Consider the following 15903-nt stretch of genomic DNA (forward strand, 5'->3'; position numbering starts at 1 on the left):
TCAAACTGTCTTCAATCACAATACATCAGGCCTCTATGAGGATTATCTGTGTTGAGTTTAAGCTTCCTGGAGCAACCGGAAGTGGTTTAATTACCCTAAAAGTGGTTTTGATTTCACAACCTGCAGTTAGGTAAAAACACTGCATTCAACACTGTTAATCAGTCAGTTCTTAACGTAAAGACTTGAAACTCAGGGGTCATAGGGGCTGTTTCGAAGGGTTAAAAAGGTCACATCTTTCCAAAATGTCATATGTGTGATTAGGCAATCATCATGAACTGTACATCAGTCATTTCTCCCATCAAATGTCCAAGACAAAATCTGCATTTTTAAATTGTGACTTTCCTGTTTAATTAATGTGTAGGTGTTACCTGTTGTAGGATGGAAGGGAATCAGACAGCAGGAAGGTACAGAGCAGCTGCAGTGTCCCAGGCAGAGAGCAGCTGCAGTGTCCCAGGCAGAGAGCAGCTGCAGTGTCCCAGGCATTGAGCAGCTGCAGTGTCCCAGGCAGAGAGCTGCTGCAGTGTCCCAGGCAGAGAGCTGCTGCAGTGTCCCAGGCAGAGAGCAGCTGCAGTGTCCCAGGCAGAGAGCAGCTGCAGTGTCCCAGGCAGAGAGCAGCTGCAGTGTCCCAGGCAGAGAGCTGCTGCAGTGTCCCAGGCAGAGAGCAGCTGCAGTGTCCCAGGCAGAGCAGCTGCAGTGTCCCAGGCAGAGAGCAGCTGCAGTGTCCCAGGCAGCTGCAGAGAGCCGCTGCAGTGTCCCAGGCAGAGGGCAGCTGCAGTGTCCTTTCCACTGTACTAATCCAGTAACCCTTTCCACTGTACTAACCCAGTAACCCTTTCCACTGTACTAACCCAGTAACCATTTCCACTGTACTAACCATTACACTGTACTAACCCAGTAACCCTTTCCACTGTACTATGATCACCCACCTTTATTGTGAGAGCAGTAATAACAACGAGATAATCAGAATCAAACCTTTATTGAGACTTTACTTAATTTCAGATGCCCTGTTGTGCGTGTTAAATGCCATTGTGTGTCTATGGGCGGTCCAGTAGAGTAAGCCCGGCCCCTGCAGGGTCAGCGGTCAGCAGCAGCCAATGGTTGATGTCTCGCTCGGCCTTATGGGAGTCCAGGAAGGTGTGGGCTGTCACCTCATATTCTTTACCATACGGAGTCCTGCAGGAATATACAGTATAATATTACTTCTACACTATTACAATACTACTACTACTACTGCCTACTGCCTACTACTACTACTACTGCTTGTATTATTTGCCATACAGAGTCCTGCAAGAATATACAATATTACTACTACTACTACAATACGTCAATACTACTACTGCTGTCACCTGGTATTCTTTACCATACGGAGTCCTGCAGGAATATATAATATTGCTACTACACTATTACAATAATACTACTACAATTGTACTAATACTACATGATGACTATTGTCACATCATATTCTTTACCATGCAGAATCCTGTTTTAGACAATAATATACAATATTACTACTAGCTACTCGCACTACTACACTACTGCTACTACTGTCACCTCATATTCTTTACCATGCAGAGTTCTGTTAGACACAATAATACACAATATTACTACTATACTACTGCTACTGCTGTCACCTCATATTCTTTACCATACGGAGTCCTGTCAGACACAATATTACTACTATACTGCTACATTCCTGTGCCTCTAAAATTGAAGATGCTTCTCATAATTTGACGACATTCAGAAACAACAATGGAAAGAGACAGTTCATGTTTTTTTCCAATCTCAAAGCAGACAGATTTTAACAGTAAATGATCAACACATTGAAAGGGTGGCCTCTTATCTTGGTATCTGGATAGATTAAAAACGGAGTTTCAAATAGCACACACAATTTGTATCTCAAAAGTTGGGTTTTTATTTCAGGAATAACTCCTGTTTCTTTATGTGTCAGGAAAGACCTAATGTTAAAAGGTATTTTCTATCTGTGCTGGATGACGGTGGTATAGATTTACATGTGTCATGATGTGGCCCTTTCTCGGTGTAGATCCTGGCTTCCCCCTTCTCTCACTCTCCTACACCCACGTTCTGTTATCTCAGGTCTTAAATTCCCCGGCGGAGACTCTCTCCCACTGGTCATGCAAAGAGAGAGACCACAGAGTGAACAAAGGATTTCACGTGGCCGAAGTCCTCAATCCCCAAAATGGGAAAATGAAACTATATGTCCACTTGTAAGAATGTGGGAAGGGTACGTGGACACTTAAGGGACAGTTATGTTGAGTCTGCTTCATTTGGTGCCCTCACGAAGGACAGAAAACACACATAACTATATCTCTGAATGTGTACATTTCTCAATTATGGTTTTTGCATCTAATTATTGTATAATTTGAATGAGTAAAGATGAAACTATTTGTGAAATGATGTGATGCTAAACCTTTAATGTAAGATAATTGTATTCCCTTTAAAGTTTAACTAAGTCATTGGCCCGCCCCCCTGAGCACAGATATGATCAGGCGTCTTGGAACCGCCCTCTTCTACTGTTACAAATAAAAGCCCCTCCTGAGGAAATCCTCTTCAGGATGTACTGATGTACTGGGCCGTTAGCACTACCCTCTGTAGTGCCTTGCGTTTGGAGGCCGAGCAGTTGCCATACCAGGCAGTGATGCAACCAGTCAGGATGCTCTCGATTGTGCAGCTATAGAACCTTTTGAGGATCTGAGGACCCATGCCAAATCTTTTCAGTCTCCTGAGGGGGAATAGGTTTTGTCGTGCCCTCTTCACGACTGTCTTGGAGTGTTTGGACCATGTTAGTTTGTTGGTGATGTGGACACCAAGGAACTTGAAGCTCTCAATCTGCTCCACTGCAGCCCCGTTGATGAGAATGGGGGCATGCTCGCTCCTCTTTTTCCTGTAGTCCACAATTACCTCCTTTGTCTTGATCACGTTCTGTGAGAGGTTGTTGTTCTGGCACCACACGGCCAGGTCTCTGACCTCCCTATAGGCTGTCTTGTTGTTGTCGGTGAACAGGCCTCCCACTGTTGTGTCATCGGCAAACTTAATGATGGTGTTGGAGTCGTGCCTGGCCGTGCAGTCATGAGTGAACAGGGAGTACAGGAGGGGACTGAGCACGCACCCCTGAGGGGCCCCCGTGTTGAGGATCAGGGTGGCAGATGTGTTGTTACCTACCCTTACCACCTGGGGGCGGCCCGTCAGGAAGTCCAGGATCCAGTTGCAGAGGGCACTATGGTGTTGAACGCTGAGCTGTAGTCAATGAACAGCATTCTCACATAGGTGTTCCTTTTGTCCAGATGGGAAAGGGCAGTGTGGAGGATCTGTTGGGGCGGGACGTAAAATGGAGTGAGTTTAGGGTTTCTGGAATAATGGTGTTGATGTGAGCCATGACCAGCCTTTCAAAGCACCTCATGGATACAGACGTCAGTGCTACGGGTCGGTAGTCATTTAGGCATGTGACCTTAGTTGTCTTGGGCACAGGCACTATGGTGGTCTGCTTAAAACATGTTGGTTTTACAGACTCAGACAGGGAGAGGATGAAAATGTCAGTGAAGACATTTGCCAGTTGGTCAGCGCATGCTCGCGGTACACGTCCTGGTAATCTGTCTGGCCCTGCGGCCTTGTGACTGTTGACCTGTTTAAAGGTCTTACTCACATCGGCTGCGGAGAGCGCGATCACAGAGTCTTCCGGAAGAGCTGGTGCTCTCATGCATGTTTCAGTGTTATTTGCCTCGAAGCGAGCTTAGAAGTAGTTTAGCTCGTTTGGTAGGCTTGTGTCACTGGGCAGCTCTCGGCTGTGCTTCCCTTTGTAGTCTGTAATGGTTTGCAAGTCCTGCCACATCCGACGAGCGTCAGAGCCAGTGTAGTATGATTCGATCTTAGTCCTGTATTGAAGCTTTGCCTGTTTGATGGTTCATCGGAGGGCATAGCTGGGTTTCTTATAAGCTTCCGGGTTGGAGTGCCACTCCTTGAAAGTGGCAGCTCTGGCCTTTAGCTCAGTGCGGATGCTGTCTGTAATCCATGGCTTCAGGTTGGGGTATGTACGTACGGTCACTGTGGGGACGTCGTCATTGATACACTTATTGATGAAGCCAGTCTCTGAGGTGGTGTACTCCTCAATGCCATCGGAGGAATCCCGGAACATATTCCAGCCTGTGCTGCAAAACAGTCCTGCAGCTTAGCATCTGCTTCATTAGACAACTTTATTATTTATCTAGTGGTGCTTCCTACTTTAATTTTTGCTTGTAAGCAGGAATCAGGATGGATGGAATTATGGTCAGATTTTCCAAATGGAGGGAGAGGGAGAGCTTTGTATTTGTCTCTGTGTGTGGAACGATGGTGGTTAAGAGTTTTTTTTCCACTCTGGTTGCACATTTAACATGCTGATAGAAATTTGGTAAAACTGATTTAAGTTTCCCTGCATGAAACTCCCCAGCTACTAGGAGCGCCGCCTCTGGGTGAGCATTTTCTTGTTTGCTGGCTGATGCGTTTACGAAATATTCAATCAATCCTTATCCCAGTCTGCTGTTCCACATGCTTCAAGAGGGGCACCATTGTTCCTGTTCCCAAGAAAGCGAAGGTAACTGAGCTAAATGACTATCGCCCCGTAGCACTCACTTCCGTCATCATGAAGTGCTTTGAGAGACTAGTCAAGGATCATATCACCTCCACCCTACCTGACACCCTAGACCCACTCCAATTTGCTTACCACCCCAATAGGTCCACAGACGACGCAATCGCAATCACACTGCATACTGTCCTAACCCATCTGGACAAGAGGAATACCTATGTAAGAATGCTGTTCATCGACTACAGCTCAGCATTTAACACCATAATACCTTCCAAACTCGTCATTAAGTTCGAGACCCTGGGTCTCGACCCCGCCCTGTGCAATTGGGTCCTGGACTTCCTGACGGGCCGCCCCCAGGTGGTGAGGGTAGGTAACAACATCTCCACCCCACTGATCCTCAACACTGGAGCCCCACAAGGGTGCGTTCTCAGCCCTCTCCTGTACTCCCTGTTCACCCATGATTGCGTGGCCATGCACGCCTCCAACTCAATCATCAAGTTTGCAGACGACACTACAGTGGTAGGCTTGATTACCAACAACAACGAGACGGACTAATGGGAGGAGGTGAGGGCCCTCAGAGTGTGGTGTCAGGAAAATAACCTCACACTCAATGTAAAAAAAAAAGGAGATGATCGTGGACTTCAGGAAACAGCAGAGGGAGCAGCCCCCTATCCACATCGACGGGACAGCAGTGGAGAAGGTGGAAAGTTTTAAGTTCCTCGGCGTACCCATCACGGACAAACTGGTCCTCCCACACAGACAGCGTGGTGAAGAAGGCGCAGCAGCGCCTCTTCAACCTCAGGAGGCTGAAGAAATTCAGCTCGTCACCAAAATCACTCAAACTTTTACAGATGCACAATCGAGAGCATCCTGTCGGGCTGTATCACCGCCTGGTACGGCAACTGCTCCGCCCACAACCGTAAGGCTCACCAGAGGGTAGTGAGGTCTGCACAATGCATCACCGGGGGCAAACTACCTGCCCTCCAGGACACCTACACCACCTGATGTTACAGGAAGACCAAAAAGATCATCAAGGACAACAACCACCAGAGCCACTGCCTGTTCACCCCGCTATCATCCAGAAGGCGAGGTCAGTACAGGTGCATCAAAGCTGGAACCGAGAGACTGAAAAACAGCTTCTATCTCAAGGCCATCAGACTGTTAACCTCTACGGGCTAGGGGGCAGTATTGAGAATTTTGGAAAAAATATGTGCCCATTTTTAACTGCCTCCTACACCAACTCAGAAGCTAGAATATGCATATTATTGTTCAGGTTTGGATAGAAAACACCCTAAAGTTTCTAAAACTGTTTGAATGGTGTCTGAGTAAAACAGAACTCCTATGGCAGGCAAAAACCTGAGAAGGTTTCATGCAGGAAGTAACCTGTCTGACAAGGTGTTGTTGTTCTTGCTTCTGTTTATTGAAGAGTCAGGATCTTAGCTGTAACGTGACAATTCCTAGGACTCCAATAGGCTCTCAGAACCCGGGAAAAACCTGAACGATGACGAGGCAGCCTCAGGCTGAAACACAGAATCCCCTTTTCCAAGTGGCCGATCAGAGGACAATGGAATTAGGCGCGTGCCCGATTCGACCACGTGCAGTATTTTCCTTCGGCTGTTTAGCTAATTGCAGATTCCCGGTCGGAATATTATCGCTTTTTTACGAGAATAATGGCATAAAAATTGATTTTAAACAGCGGTTGACATGCTTCGAAGTACGGTAATGGAATATTTAGAATTTTTTTGTCACGTTCTGCGCCATGCGCGCGACCGTGATTTACCATTCTGATAGTGTCTAGAACGCACGAACAAAACGTCGCTGATGGAACATAACGATGGATTATTTGGGACCAAACCTACATTTGTTATTGAAGTAGAAGTCCTGGGAGTGCATTCTGACGAAGAACAGGAAAGGTAAGACAATTTTTCTTATAGGAAATGTGATTTTGGTGAAGGCTAAACTGGGTGGGTGTCTAAATAGCTAGCCCGTGATGGCTGGGCTATGTACTTAGAATATTGCAAAATGTGCTTCATCCGAAAAGCTATTTTAAAATCGGACATATCGAGTGCATAGAGGAGTAATGTATATATAATTCTTTAAATAATTGTTATGCTTTTTGTGAACGTTTATCGTGAGTAATTTAGTAAATTGTTAGTAAATTCCCCGGAAGTTTGCGGGGGGTATGCTTTTTCTGAACGTCACATGCTAATGTAAAAAGCTGTTTTTTGATATAAATATGAACTTGATTGAACAGACATGCATGTATTGTATAACATAATGTCCTAGGTGTGTCATCTGATGAAGATCATCAAAGGTTAGTGCTGCATTTAGCTGTGGTTTGGGTTTTTGTGACATTATATGCTAGCTTGAAAAATGTGTGTCTGATTATTTCTGGCTGGGTACACTGCTGACATAATCTAATGTTTTGCTTTCGTTGTAAAGCCTTTTTGAAATCGGACAGTGTGGTTAGATTAACGAGAGTCTTGTCTTTAAATAGCTGTAAAATAGTCATATGTTTGAGAAATTGAAGTAATAGCATTTCAAACGTTTTAAAAATCGCGCCACAGGATTCAACTGGCTGTTACGTAGGTGGGACGAATTCGTCCCGCCGGTCCCATAGAGGTTAAACAGCCATCACTAACATTGAGTGGCTGCTGCCAACATACTGACTCATCTCTAGCCACTTTAAGAATGAAAAATGTATGTAATAAATGTATCACTAGCCACTTTAAACAATGCCACTTTATATAATGTTTACATACCCTACATTACTCATCTCATATGTACATACTGTACTCTATACCATCTACCTCATCTTGCCTATGCTGTTCGGCCATCGCTCATTCATATATTTTTATATACATATTCTTATTCATTCCTTTACACTTGTTTTTTCTAAGGTAGTTGTTGTGAAATTGTTAGGTTAGATTACTAGTTAGATATTACTGCATGGTTGGAACTAGAAGCACAAGCATTTCACTACCCTCGCATTAACATCTGCTAACCATGTGTATGTGACAAATAAAATTTGATTATGACAGCATACAGCTCATTCAATGCTGTCTTAGTACCAGCCTCTGACTGTGGTGGTATGTAAACTCTCTAGATTTAAACTCTCTAGGTAGATAGTGTGGTCTACAGCTTATCATGAGATGCTCTACCTCAGGCGAGCAATAGCTCGAGACTTCCTTAGATATCGTGCACCAGCTGTTGTTTACAAAAATACATAGTCCGCCGCCGCTGTTGCATCCTGTCGATACAGCGTATAACCATCCAGCTGTATGTTGATAGTGTCGTCGTTCAGCCACGACTCCGTGAAGAATAAGATGTTACAGTTTTTAATGTCCCGTTTAGTTTAAGTTTAGTTTATTAATTCGACCATTTTAAAAAACAAGCACACATAAAACCTAAAAGCCATAAATAAAATCATCGAGGATAACACACAATAAAGTCTGGGGACTTATTTCCATTGTGGTCCTCTTGAGACAAGATGGCTAGACAAGATCCAACACAGTATAGCAGTGAAATAATAAAACAAAAACATAGAAGAAGAACATCTATCTCGTCATTCCAGTTACATCATAGGGGTTATTCATATGGGCACAGAAGACATCAAACATATTTTTACTTTATTTTTAAAGCTGTCCAGAGAGGATGTTGTTTTTATAGGCAGAGGCAACTCATTCCATTCTGAGGCTCCAGTATACAAGAAAGTACCTTGGTAGTTTAATCTTCCGCGTAGGTCATCTATTTTATTGTCCAAAGATTGGCACGTTTGCTAGCTGAATGGAAGGAAGTGGGGGTTCATTCTCAGAAGGCAGCCCGCCCTCTGGCCCCTTTTTCTCCGCCTTCTCTTCACGCAAATCACGGGGATCTGGGCCTGTTCCCAAAAAAGCAGTATATTGTACGCGTCGGCCCCGTCAGACTCGTTAAAGGAAGTCCGTGGTGAGTAATCACAGTCCTGATGTCCAGAAGTTATTTTCGGTCATAAGAGACGGTAGCGGCAACATTATGTACAAAATAAGTAAAAAACGTCCGTCTTCTCATCACGCAAATGACGGGGATTTGGGCCTGTTCCCGGGAAAGCAGTACGTCGTTCACGTCGTGCCTGTTTGTGGTGAGTAATCACAGTCCTGATGTCCAGAAGTTATTTTCGGTCATAAGAGACGGTAGCGGCAACATTATGTACAAAATAAGTAAAAAACAAAGCAAATAAACAAACAAAAAACACAATCGGTTGGGGGCATGTAAAACGTCTACCTTCTTCTTCGGCACCATTTTAGGGATTACTACTACTACTACTGCTGTCTCGTATTCTTTACCATATGGAGCCCTGTTAGCCACAATAATCCACAATATTATTACTGTAGTACTACTACTACAATAATACTACTACTACTAGTGTATTCTTTACCATACGGAGTCCTGTTAGACACAATACAATATTAATACTATAATATTGCTATTACTACTGCTACTACAACACTACTTCTACTAATAAAATTCTAATACTATTAATTCTACAAATACTACTACTAGCTACGGCTACTGCTACTACTATAGTAAAACTACTACTACTACAGTAAAACTAGACTACTACTACTACTGCCACCTCATATTCTTTACCATACAGAGTCCTGTTAGACACAATAATACACAATATATTATTACTGTAGTACTACTAACTACTACCACTACAACTGCCACCTCGTATTCTTTTCCATACATAGTTATGCTAGACACATTAATACACAATATTACAACTGTAGTACTACTAGCTACTACTACAATACTACTACAACTACTACAATACTATTGTCCCCTCATATTCTTTACCATATGGACTCCTGTTAGGAACAATAATAAACAATATTACAACTGTAGTACTACTAGCTACAACTACTACTACTACTACTAATAATAATACTACAACTACTACTACTAGGGTTGGGCTCCCGAGTGGCAAAGTGTTCTAAGGCACTACATCTCAGTGCTTGAGACGTCACTACAGACACCCTGGTTCGAATCCAGGCTGTATCACAACCGGCCGTGATTGGGAGTCCCATGGGGCGGCGCACAATTGGCCCAGCGTCGTCCGGGTTTGGCCGGGGTAGGCCGTCATTGTAAATAAGAATTTGTTCTTAACTGACTTGCCTAGTTAAATAAAGGTACAATACTACCATACTAGCTACTACTACTATCCCTCATATGGAGTTCTGTTGAAATCATACACTATATAACTACTATACTACTACTGGTGTCACCTCATATTCTTTACCATATGGAGTTCTGTTGAATTATTACACTATACTACTACTACTAGTAGTACTGTTTCCACCTCATATTCTTTACCATATGGAGTTCTGTTGAAAAAAATACACGATATAACTACTACTACCTCTGTCACCTCATATTCTTTACAATGTGGAGTTCTGTTGAATTAATACACTATACTACTACTATTACTACTACTACTAGTAGTACTGTTCTCACCTCATATTCTTTACAATGTGGAGTTCTGTTGAATTAATACACTATATAACTACTATACTACTACTACTGGTGTCACCTCATATTCTTTACCATATGGAGTTCTGTTGAATTAATACACTATACTACTACTATTACTACTACTACTAGTAGTACTGTTCTCACCTCATATTCTTTACAATGTGGAGTTCTGTTGAATTAATACACTATATATCTACTATACTACTACTGGTGTCACCTCATATTCTTTACCATATGGAGTTCTGTTGAATTATTACACTATACTACTACTACTAGTAGTACTGTTTTCACCTCATATTCTTTACCATATGGAGTTCTGTTGAATTATTACACTATACTACTACTACTAGTAGTACTGTTCTCACCTCATATTCTTTACAATGTGGAGTTCTGTTGAATTAATACACTATATAACTACTATACTACTACTACTGGTGTCACCTCATATTCTTTACCATATGGAGTTCTGTTGAATTAATACACTATACTACTACTACTAGTACTGTCACCTCATATTCTTTACCATATGGAGTTCTGTTGAATTAATACACTATACTACTACTACTACTGTCACCTGATATTCTTTACCATGTGGAGTTCTGTTGAATTAATACACTATACTACTACTACTACTACTACTACTACTGTCACCTCATATTCTTTACCAAATGGAGTCCTGCAGTTATATACTATTACTACGCTACTACCACCACTACTACTAATACTACTACTACATTCTTTACCATACAGAGTCCTGCAGGAATAGGTTTAATATTAGATACTAGTACTACTAGTACTGCTACTACTACTATTACTACTACAAAATCCAACATAGACTACTAATAGACTACTGCTGCTTCTATCCTGTGTAACCTTTACAGGGTTCTCTAATGTTTTACCACAAGATGTGCTGTCCTAGAACAGCCAGAGCCTGGTTGGTCTTGCAGTGGGAGATGAGCACTTTACTGTTGGCCTGTAGAGAGACAGAGTTACAGCACTTTACTGTTGGTCTGTAGAGAGACAGAGTTACAGCACTTTACTGTTGGCCTGTAGAGAGACAGAGTTACAGCACTTTACTGTTGGCCTGTAGAGAGACAGAGTTACAGCACTTTACTGTTGGCCTGTAGAGAGACAGAGTTACAGCACTTTACTGTTGGCCTGTAGAGAGACAGAGTTACAGCACTTTACTGTTGGTCTGTAGAGAGACAGAGTTACAGCACTTTACTGTTGGCCTGTAGAGAGAGACAGATCAGAAGTTCCTGACCACACCTGGAGCTAGATAGGGACCAATTGTGTCTGGATATCTAACAAGTGTAAACAGATCTGGATGGTCAAACCATCATTATACTGCCCTCAAATCATTGACAGGTGGCACCATTGACATATAGCATCAATAAGTGCCTTAAAATAAATAAATCATATTTTCAAAGAATATCTGTCAAATGATTTGCATACAGAGAGGGACCAGGAAATCTGGTCACAATGTGGACACAGTAGACAGAAAAGGGACACATTTTAAAACAAAGGGTAGACATGTCAAATGTTGATCAGATCACATATACCACATGCTAACGCAAGGTATAAACTGGTCTACTGATAACAGAACTGTGTGTGTGTGTGTGTGCTCGCTTTTTACGTACAGGAACAGGCAGCCCCTCATGCTCCAGTCTTTCCTGAGGGTCATTGTGTAAAACCTTCCACCAGGACAGGAAGTTAGCCTGATGCTCCATGATCACTTCCTGGAGGCGGGACTTCTTGGCACACTTCAAATCACAGCAAACTTTATTTGCAAAGCATATTTCATAACCTAGCTAAAATATACCTCACAAAAACGATAAGAAAGAAAACTGAGATGAAAATAAAGTAAGAAAAAAATGAAGATAAAGTGAAGAATGCCTGAAGACAATCCAGGTGACATGAATGAAGCAGTCGTTCAATGAAAGAAAGAGTTACATGTCTGTTAGGGGTCAGGGATACATGTCTGTTAGGGGTCAGGGGTCAGGGATACATGTCTGTTAGGGGTCAGGGATACATGTCTGTTAGGGGTCAGGGATACATGTCTGTCAGGGGTCAGGGATACATGTCTGTTAGGGGTCAGGGGTCAGGGATACTTGTCTGTTAGGGGTCAGGGATACATGTCTGTTAGGGGTCAGGGATACATGTTTGTTAGGGGTCAGGGATACATGTCTGTTAGGGGTCGGGTACATGTCTGTTAGGGGTCAGGGGTCAGGGATACATGTCTGTTAGGGGTCAGGGATACATGGCTGTTAGGGGTTAGGGGTCAGGGATACATGTCTGTTAGGGGTTAGGGGTCAGGGATACATGTCTGTCAGGGGTCAGGGATACATGTCTGTTAGGGGTCAGGGATACATGTCTGTTAGGGGTCAGGGATACATGTCTGTCAAGGGTCAGGGATACATGTCTGTTAGGGGTCAGGGGTCAGGGATACTTGTCTGTTAGGGGTCAGGGATACATGTCTGTTAGGGGTCAGGGATACATGTTTGTTAGGGGTCAGGGATACATGTCTGTTAGGGGTCAGGGATACATGTTTGTTAGGGGTCAGGGATACATGTCTGTTAGGGGTCGGGTACATGTCTGTTAGGGGTCAGGGGTCAGGGATACATGTCTGTTAGGGGTCAGGGATACATGGCTGTTAGGGGTTAGGGGTCAGGGATACATGTCTGTTAGGGGTTAGGGGTCAGGGATACATGTCTGTCAGGGGTCAGGGATACATGTCTGTTAGGGGTCAGGGATACATGTCTGTTAGGGGTCAGGGATACATGTCTGTCAAGGGTCAGGGATACATGTCTGTTAGGGGTCAGGGGTCAGGGATACTTGTCTGTTAGGGGTCAGGGATACATGTCTGTTAGGGGTCAGGGATACATGTTTGTTAGGGGTCAGGGATACATGTCTGTTAGGGGTCGGGTACATGTCTGTCAGGGGTCAGGGATACATGTCTGTTAGGGGTCAGGGATACATGGCTGTTAGGGGTTAGGGGTCAGGGATACATGTTTGTTAGGGGTCAGGGGTCAGGGATACATGTCTGTTAGGGGTCAGGAGTCAGGGATACATGTCTGTTAGGGGTCAGGGGTCACGGATACATGTCCGTCAGGGGTCAGGGATACATGTCTGTTAGGGGTCAGGGATACATGTCTGTCAGGGATACATGTCTGTTAGGGGTCAGGGATACATGTCTGTCAGGGATACATGTCTGTTAGGGGTCAGGGGTCAGGGATACTTGTCTGTTAGGGGTCAGGGATACATGTCTGTTAGGGGTCAGGGATACATGTTTGTTAGGGGTCAGGGATACATGTCTGTTAGGGGTCGGGTACATGTCTGTTAGGGGTCAGGGGTCAGGGATACATGTCTGTTAGGGGTCAGGGATACATGGCTGTTAGGGGTTAGGGGTCAGGGATACATGTCTGTTAGGGGTTAGGGGTCAGGGATACATGTCTGTCAGGGGTCAGGGATACATGTCTGTTAGGGGTCAGGGGTCAGGGATACATGTCTGTTAGGGGTCAGGGATACATGTCTGTCAAGGGTCAGGGATACATGTCTGTTAGGGGTCAGGGGTCAGGGATACTTGTCTGTTAGGGGTCAGGGATACATGTCTGTTAGGGGTCAGGGATACATGTTTGTTAGGGGTCAGGGATACATGTCTGTTAGGGGTCGGGTACATGTCTGTCAGGGGTCAGGGATACATGTCTGTTAGGGGTCAGGGATACATGGCTGTTAGGGGTTAGGGGTCAGGGATACATGTTTGTTAGGGGTCAGGGGTCAGGGATACATGTCTGTTAGGGGTCAGGAGTCAGGGATACATGTCTGTTAGGGGTCAGGGGTCAGGGATACATGTCTGTTAGGGGTCAGGGATACATGTCTGTTAGGGGTCAGGGGTCAGGGATACATGTCTGTTAGGGGTCAGGGATACATGTCTGTTAGGGATCAGGGATACATGTCTGTTAGGGGTCAGGGATACATGTCTGTTAGGGGTCAGGGATACATGTCCGTTAGGGGTCAGGGGTCAGGGATACATGTCTGTCAGGGGTCAGGGATACATGTCTGTTAGGGGTCAGGGGTCAGGGATACATGTCTGTTAGGGGTCAGGGATACATGTCTGTCAGGGGTCAGGGATACATGTCTGTTAGGGGTCAGGGATACATGTCTGTTAGGGGTCAGGGATACATGTCTGTTAGGGGTCAGGGATACATGTCTGTTAGGGGTCAGGGGTCAGGGATACATGTCTGCTAGGGGTCAGGGATACATGTCTGTCAGGGGTCAGGGGTACATGTCTGTTAGGGGTCAGGGATACATGTCTGTTAGGGGTCAGGGGTCAGGGATACATTTCTGCTAGGGGTCAGGGATACATGTCTGTTAGGGATCAGGGGTCAGGGATACATGTCTGTTAGGGGTCAGGGGTTAGGGATACATGTCTGCTAGGGGTCAGGGATACATGTCTGTCAGGGGTACATGTCTGTTAGGGGTCAGGGATACATGTCTGTTAGGGGTCAGGGATACATGTCTGTTAGGGGTCAGGGATCAGGGATACATGTCTGTTAGGGGTCAGGGGTCAGGGATACATGTCTGTTAGGGGTCAGGGGTCAGGGATACATGTCTGTTAGGGGTCAGGGATACATGTCTGTTAGGGGTCAGGGATACATGTCTGTTAGGAGTCAGTCCTTCAATGAAAAAAGAGCAATCACCTTCTGGAAGGTCTTGTGGTCACTCGTCAGATACAACTGTAAAACACACACACATTCAGTAAGCATAGTATTAAAGCTGGTGCTTTCTCTAGTTCCATGGTACGTGTCTGTCAGGGGTCAGGGATACATGTCTGCTAGGGGTCAGGGGTCAGGGATACATGTCTGCTAGGGGTTAGGGGTCAGGGATACATGTCTGTTAGGGGTCAGGGGTCAGGGATACATGTCTGCTAGGGGTCAGGGGTACTCTCCCACAGAGATCATATTAAAGAGAATTAAAATGTGTGTATTATAAAGGTCTAATATGTAGTTCTATGGGTTAGGGCTAGGTTAAATATATGTATTATATTATAGAGGTATGGTAAGAAGAAGGGCGGGGGTGTATGCCTTATGATTACCGAGACGTGGAGTGATCATAACAACATACAGGAACTCAAGTCCTTTTGTTCACCTGACCTAGAATTCCTTACAATCAAATGCCGACCGCATTATCTACCAAGAGAATTCTCTTTGATTATAATCACAGCCGTGTATATCCCCGCCCCAATCAGACACCAAGACGGCCCTGAAAGAACTTCATTGGACTCTATGTAAACTGGAAACCACATATCCTGAGGCTGCATTTATTGTAGCTGGGGATTTTAACAAGGCTAATCTGAAAACAAGGCTCCTTAAATTTTATCAGCATATCGAATGCGCGACCCGGGCTGGAAAAATCCTGGATCATTGTTATTCTAACATCTACAACGCATATAAAGCCCTCCCCCACCCTCCTTTCGGAAAATCTGACCACGACTCCATTTTGTTGCTCCCAGCCTATAGCCAGAAAATAAAACAGGAAGTGCCCGTGCTCAGGTCTGTTCAACGCTGGTCCACCAATCTGATTCCACGCTTCAAGATTGCTTCCATCACGTGGACTGGGATATGTTCCGCATAGCGTCGGACAATAACATTGATGAATACGCTGATTCGGTGAGCGAGTTTATTAGCAAGTGCATCAGTGATGTTGTACCCACAGTGTCTATTAAAACATTCCCCAACCAGAAACCGTGGATTGATGGCAGCATTCGTGCAAAACTGAAAGCGCGAACCACTGCTTTTAAATCAGGGCAAGGTGAC

General features: G+C 44.4%; 1 protein-coding gene across 4 annotated transcripts in view; it reads right to left on the reverse strand.

Moving 5' to 3' along the window:
• Positions 1-957: 957 nt before the first annotated feature.
• The window catches only part of cfap161 (cilia and flagella associated protein 161), a 31135-nt gene continuing 16189 nt past the window's right edge, over positions 958-15903 (reverse strand). Inside the window, exons 6-10 of one of the 4 annotated variants that reach the window (XM_029752010.1) lie at positions 14788-14823; positions 11728-11850; positions 10987-11060; positions 2010-2126; positions 1054-1173 (exon numbers count right to left, since the gene is read on the reverse strand). In XM_029752010.1, coding sequence (XP_029607870.1) covers positions 2015-2126; positions 10987-11060; positions 11728-11850; positions 14788-14823 — 345 coding nt within the window. In that variant the 3' untranslated portion in view covers positions 1054-1173; positions 2010-2014. Of the gene's footprint in view, positions 1174-1642; positions 1657-2009; positions 2127-8815; positions 9002-10986; positions 11061-11727; positions 11851-14787; positions 14824-15903 lie in introns of those variants that run through there. The other 3 variants (XM_029752011.1, XM_029752009.1, XM_029752012.1) reach the window with 3 other exon arrangements.

Source organism: Salmo trutta, chromosome 4, assembly GCF_901001165.1.
Source record: "Salmo trutta chromosome 4, fSalTru1.1, whole genome shotgun sequence".
Taxonomy (NCBI): Eukaryota; Metazoa; Chordata; class Actinopteri; order Salmoniformes; family Salmonidae; genus Salmo; species Salmo trutta.